Source organism: Sardina pilchardus, chromosome 17, assembly GCF_963854185.1.
Source record: "Sardina pilchardus chromosome 17, fSarPil1.1, whole genome shotgun sequence".
In the NCBI taxonomy this organism is placed as follows: domain Eukaryota; kingdom Metazoa; phylum Chordata; class Actinopteri; order Clupeiformes; family Clupeidae; genus Sardina; species Sardina pilchardus.
The window spans coordinates 2346066-2352065 of record NC_085010.1 but is presented as its reverse complement, the minus strand read 5'-3'; the positions used below and the strand labels follow the sequence as shown (position 1 = coordinate 2352065).

Here is a 6000-nt window from a genome sequence, read left to right as displayed (position 1 = left end):
GTACGTGTGTACGTGTGTACGTGTGTGTGTGTGTGTGTGTGTGTGTGTGTGTGTGTGTGTGTGTGTGTGTGTGTGTGTGTGTGTGTGTGTGTGTGTCTCTAACAGCAGGGGATTAAGGAGTCATCCCAAACCCCCTGTCAGATTTCAATTAAAATCTACATGATAAATCTCTGGGGTGTCCTGCAGCAAAACTATCTCTCCAGACACCTCAGCCCTACCAATACGTTCATCAGCACAAATAGAGAATATCCACAACACTGACAAACAGGAAAAAAAACCCTGTTTTATGGCTTGAACAATTTATTTTGATTAAAGAGAAAGCCAATAGCCTACAGTCATGTGCTTGTAAGAGGTCAGTGAGTTTCCTGTGATTTTGGCTGACGTCAGTTCTGCTTACAAATGAGGAATAGAAAGTCTTTTTGATTTTATTTCTTAATATGACGTGTGTGCTTGCTGCTCCCTCCCAGTAAAAGGGGAAAGATTCAAGGATGAAGATGTATTTTATGATGTATTTTAATCTGCATGTCTACAAGTGCTTTCCTTTCTCTCCTACAAGCACAGGTTTGGTGTCATGGCAACGTTAACCTCCATTGTAAAGGAGAGAATTTCAAATGATCAGACAGACACTGCTCCTCTCTGATCTGCCTCTCATAGCTCTCAGGGCCAACACACACACACACACACACACACACACACAGGATGATTACAAAACAATAAATGACCATATTTAACAAGTGACAGGATGACACACCACTAAAAGCATTGGTCATCGCTCACTGGCAACCGTTGAGCTCAACACTTTATATTCTTCAATGTGGGGCAGGAACAAAATTGTTTGTAATTGTAAGGTGTATTTTTTCCCCCCAATCCATGGATGCGTGACCTCTCTTATCGTGACCAGAGAGGCTTTCAAGGATAGAATATGGATGCCATATGTTCCTACTCTCCACCAGTCAGTTCCAACCCACCCCAGTGCTGACAAGCTGCACTTGATGCTGTGTCTGGTTTTCACACGGTAAGAATCTCTTTCAGTATTCCTTTACGGCCTCTCTGAGGCCAGCCCATAATCTTACATGCAATGGCAATTAATTTAATCATCCATCTGTTCCAATAACGACCTCCACAGATGTTAACCACAGACCAGCGCTTGGTGTCCGGGGCGCCAGCATGGTTAATTTGACGCCCAGCGCTACCCCTTGGGCAGAGTACGTGCCGCCCGGGGGGTACAATTACCTGGCGCTGGTGTGTGGGGTGCCGCTCATCCTCATCATTATCCTGGGGAACGTTCTGGTGTGTCTGAGCGTGCTCACCGAGAGGTCCCTGAAAACCGCCACCAATTACTTCATCGTGAGCCTGGCGGTGGCCGACCTCTTGCTGGCCGTGCTGGTCCTGCCGCTGTACGTCTACTCCGAGGTGAGCTCTCCCCAGCGATCTCACACACATTCGCACGCACACACACACACACACACACACACACACACACACACACACACACACACACACACACACACACACATCACGGGCATGCAATCACGCTGAGTGCACTAGCTCTGCTCTTGAGGACATCTCATAACCCGCGCTGTCATTTGGCCCTCTGCTTTTATGACCCTCTCATTTCTTCATGGTGATTCCAACACACTCAGTGGCCTCTCATCCCCTTCCCTCTCCATTCCACTGCTCCTTTATTACTTTATGAAGTCCCTCCTCATGGCAGTCCTGAATGTCCATTCCCAGATCAACCAATTACGAATTCAGCTCTCCAAAATGTACAAATCTAGAGGACATTGTCCTGTTTTAAAGCATAGCGTGCATATCAAAATGATTCTGGCTTAAAAACTGAGCTATTGTAATGTGTTCAAGGAACAGACATTTCACGTTTCAAACCAAACAGAGAGCTGGCTCGCCCCTCCCCCACCTCGCTCTGTCCCATGCAATTGAAACTGACATGACAGACCGTGCATCTTGTTAGTGATTGGCTGGAACTGTTTGTTATGTTTCTCATGGTCCAGGCTGGACCTGGCTGTTGTCGTTGCCATGTTTGACCAGGCAGCTAGCGGATCATGAGGAGATGCTTGATGTGTGTGACAAAAAATGTTATAGCTTAGAAACCGTGTACCATGATTAAGGAAATGGGCTGCTTAATGTGATCAGATACTGACCGTGTGCTTTTGTGTCTTGATGAAGTTTCTCGGGGGCATGTGGACGCTGAGCATGTCTATCTGCGATGCGCTGATGACTATGGACGTCATGCTGTGCACAGCCTCCATCCTCAACCTCTGTGCCATCAGCGTGGACAGGTGAGACGGACTCCTCCTCTTAGTCCTGAAACACAGAACATATCGTAAACAGGCTTATTGTATTTGATAAGCGCCATAAAGACTTTAGCAAAGGCCACATCCCTGACTTGCTGTCTGGATTATAGGCACATTCACAGATAATGCCCAACGGAGAGGGGTAATTGAGACTTCCCTTCCCTACAGACTGCTGTTGCTGAGAGACACTTGATGATACACTGAAAGCGCACCAAGACACAACATGGTGTTCTAAACATGAAACAGATAAAACAAATGGATAAAATATAACAGCTTTGCGAAAGATTCATTACTGTACAACAAACAATTAAACAACACTATTTTTATCTATCGGAACAATAACATTTTTAATGTCACTTTCTGAATTGTAGGGATTAAACTGAACTGAACCAAACTGAATCTAGTTGGTTGGTTTATAATCTCTCTTTCTATGTTTTCTCCCCTTTTCACCTGCACGGGCTAATTCGGATATAACAAATCAGTGACTGCATTGTAATAAATTTAGCTCATCTAAGTCACTGTTGAAATGATCATGAAATTTTCATGTGATGAAATGAGGCTGTTCTGCATATTCTAGTGCTGTGGTCTCACCTCCCATCTCAAAGCATCTGAGCACGTGCAGTTAATCTGTACAGACTGACGTCATCTTTTGACGAAGTTGTGAAATATTCAAATCCTTTTAAAACATAACATCGACATAAAAAATGTCCTCCTTCAAGAGTGGGGATGTACTAAGCCCCCAGAGGGCTATGAGCTACTTTTGCATTCTCTAACTATTTCTTTGTATTCTCTCACAACAACAGTCACAACAGGTTTTGTACTACCTCACACCAGCTTTGTGTGTCCTTGCAAAGTAAAAGTGAGGAAATGCAAAAGTACTGAAATTTAAAAATGAAACATTACTGTCAAGAACAACTGTCTATTTTAGGGAGACTATATTGTTGCTTACCATACTGCTAACCATATTTTAGGTTATTGTTTTTTTTAAAAAAAGATGTTTTAACTATTTTAAGCTAGTTCCGGGGTCTGTGATTTAAAATAGCTTTGTGGTTTGTAGAATGGTGAATTATAGCAACTTCATTTGTTGTTGTTCCTCAGGTACATTGCTGTTGTGGTACCCCTAAAGTACAACAGAAACCAGTTTAGCATGCGACAGCTAGTTCTGATCGGAGCCACGTGGTTCCTGTCCTTGACTGTGGCCAGCCCGGTCATATTTGGACTGAACCGGGTGCCGGGCAGGAACAAGCACGTGTGTAAGCTGGAGGATGACCGCTTTGTGGTCTACTCGTCCATCTGCTCCTTCTTCGTGCCCTGCCCCGTCATGCTCTTCCTGTACTACTGGATGTTCCGGGGGCTGCGGCGCTGGAGTTCAGGCCGCAGTCGCTCCCACTTCAGACGGCCGGCGAGGGGCCCCCAGAGCCTGTCCCTGCGGCTGGGCATGGCGCTGCAGAGAGACAAGGGCCAGGCACGGGACAAGGGGGTGTACCTCGTGCCGGGGGGCCACAACCCCAACTCACTGTCTACAACACCTGCTACACCCGTCATCTCTGCCACAGCTGAAACTCCAGCCTCCCCCGACACCACCACACCAGCCAGCCCTCTGAGCCCCATCAGCCCACTGACCTTGACCACGGACGAGAATCAGCTGCCTTTGGGGACGGACAGTGAGCCCATGACCACTCAAATGGACAGTGTGTCGGACGCTGAACCCATGGAGAGACCTCTTAATGCGAGTGGACCTAGGGTCAATGGGCTCGCAAAGAACCACGGCTCCCACCGCTCACGCCGCCACAGTAAGAGTAGCCGTGTGAGTGGACGTGAGCGCAAGGCCATGAAGGTGCTGCCCGTGGTTGTAGGTACGTTAACACCGTAACAAAACACATTAAACATGGAGTCATGAACGGTCATACATTCTACTCAATCAGTGAGTTCAGGAGCACTGAAGAGAAGGCTGAAATTGGATTGGCTGTTAAGTTCAAATAGCAACAATCTTTTGCCCCAGTTGAGGACTGTGGCCTACATTTATAGTACACAAAATCAGAATCAGTGGGAAATTAACATGACATTAACTATTTATATTTGTATTTGACAAGCCAATGTGAGAGGAGAGATGAATGATGGTGATGGCCTTAGTGTATAATGCAATCTACTGTGCATTAGTGAAAAAAACAATGTACAAATAGCTCAGTAAATGAATCAGAACACAAGCAGAGATGCATTTCATGAAATAACAGCTTTCTATGTCCTGCTGTGCTTGACTAATAGCCATGAAGCTCTCTGTGTGATTGTGTGTGTGTACCAAAGATACACACAGAGGTGTATAGAAAGACTGAAAGAAAGAGAGAGAGAGAGAGAGAGGGAGAGAGAGAGAAAGAAAGTGCTTGTTTGTATGTGCCACTGAGACTTGAAGCTTGTAGTAAAGTAGAGAAGAAATGAGCATACATGTAGCTGAACACTCCACTGATCCTAAAATTCAATACCAATACATACTTCCAAAAGGTGCTGCTGTTTATCTAGATCTTCATCAGTGATCAGTTTTATTTAATCCATTTATGCCAGCATATTTATCAATAATATTTCATAATTTAAATAATCACATGTCTATCAGCACCACATAATTGAGAAATAATGACTGTGTGTTTATGCGTATGTGAATGTTTGCACTGTGCAATGACATTTGCAACATTTGGTGACAACACATACCTGTCCTTTTGCAGAAATGTTGAACTGTATCCTTAATCAGTGTCCCCAATCTGTCTCCTGACAGGTGTGTTCCTGGCCTGCTGGACCCCTTTCTTTGTGGTTCATGTCACCAATGTCCTCTGCCTGTCCTGCAGAATTGAGCCCTCTCTGATCAGTGTGGTGACATGGCTGGGTTACGTCAACAGCGCAGTCAACCCCATCATATACACCGCCTTCAACGCAGAGTTCAGGAATGTCTTTCACAAACTCCTCTGCTGCCGGACATGAAGCCTGTAGCTCTCCACCAGGGATAAAATCATAATAAAATAAAAACCTTCACATACATTGGGTCACTGTGGAAAACCACTTAAATTATGCCTTAGTCAATATGACTGAACACAAAAATGATGCTGCTTGCCTTGTAATATATTCTCAAACCTTTTTCAGTGATCGTTTGAGGTACACTCAAGAATACTGTTGACATCATGGCCCAGAGGCATAAAATATGTGAACATGTCGTGCAAATTAAAAAAAAAAATCCTTACTGTACTGTACTATGTGTATGTAATGTACAGATATACTGTATCTTCATTTTAATGATGATTGTTCGAACTGTGAGTAGCCAAACACTCTTTTGTCTCATTGTGAACACATCTGTCTGATTAAATATGGCATTGTTGAAGGGATTACTCTCTGAGCCATTGACATTGACTGCAACTACAAACAGATCTGGTAATGAACGCAGACAGAGGCATGATCCAGTGATGGTGCCCATTTAAAATAGTGTAAATTGTCTGATGATTATGGTTTTGCAAGCCCATACTGATGGCCCATGGTGTGGTGTAAATAAGTGCTTTAACCCAAATGACTCTTGAACAGAACACGTGTCTCTGTATTGTACTGAATGTTAAAATGTAATAGTTGAGAATATTAAATGACATGTCATATTCAGGGGTAATTAACATCTGGCAGATATCAAATATATTGTATTTGTTACATCCAAAGT

General features: G+C 44.2%; 1 protein-coding gene across 3 annotated transcripts; it reads left to right on the top strand.

Moving 5' to 3' along the window:
- The first annotated feature begins 856 nt into the window (after nucleotides 1-856).
- drd4-rs (dopamine receptor D4 related sequence) lies at nucleotides 857-5509 on the top strand. Of its 3 annotated transcripts, none has more exons than XM_062518280.1 (4): nucleotides 857-1413; nucleotides 2185-2297; nucleotides 3411-4168; nucleotides 5080-5509. In XM_062518280.1, the coding sequence occupies exons 1-4, from the start codon at nucleotides 1168-1170 to the stop codon at nucleotides 5280-5282; spliced, it is 1320 nt and encodes a 439-aa protein (XP_062374264.1). In that variant the 5' UTR covers nucleotides 857-1167; the 3' UTR covers nucleotides 5283-5509. The 3 variants fall into 3 exon arrangements, with proteins under 3 accessions (XP_062374264.1, XP_062374266.1, XP_062374267.1); XM_062518282.1 differs by having other exon boundaries at nucleotides 5150-5202; XM_062518283.1 differs by lacking the exon at nucleotides 857-1413 and adding an exon at nucleotides 2023-2077.
- Nucleotides 5510-6000: the final 491 nt, after the last annotated feature.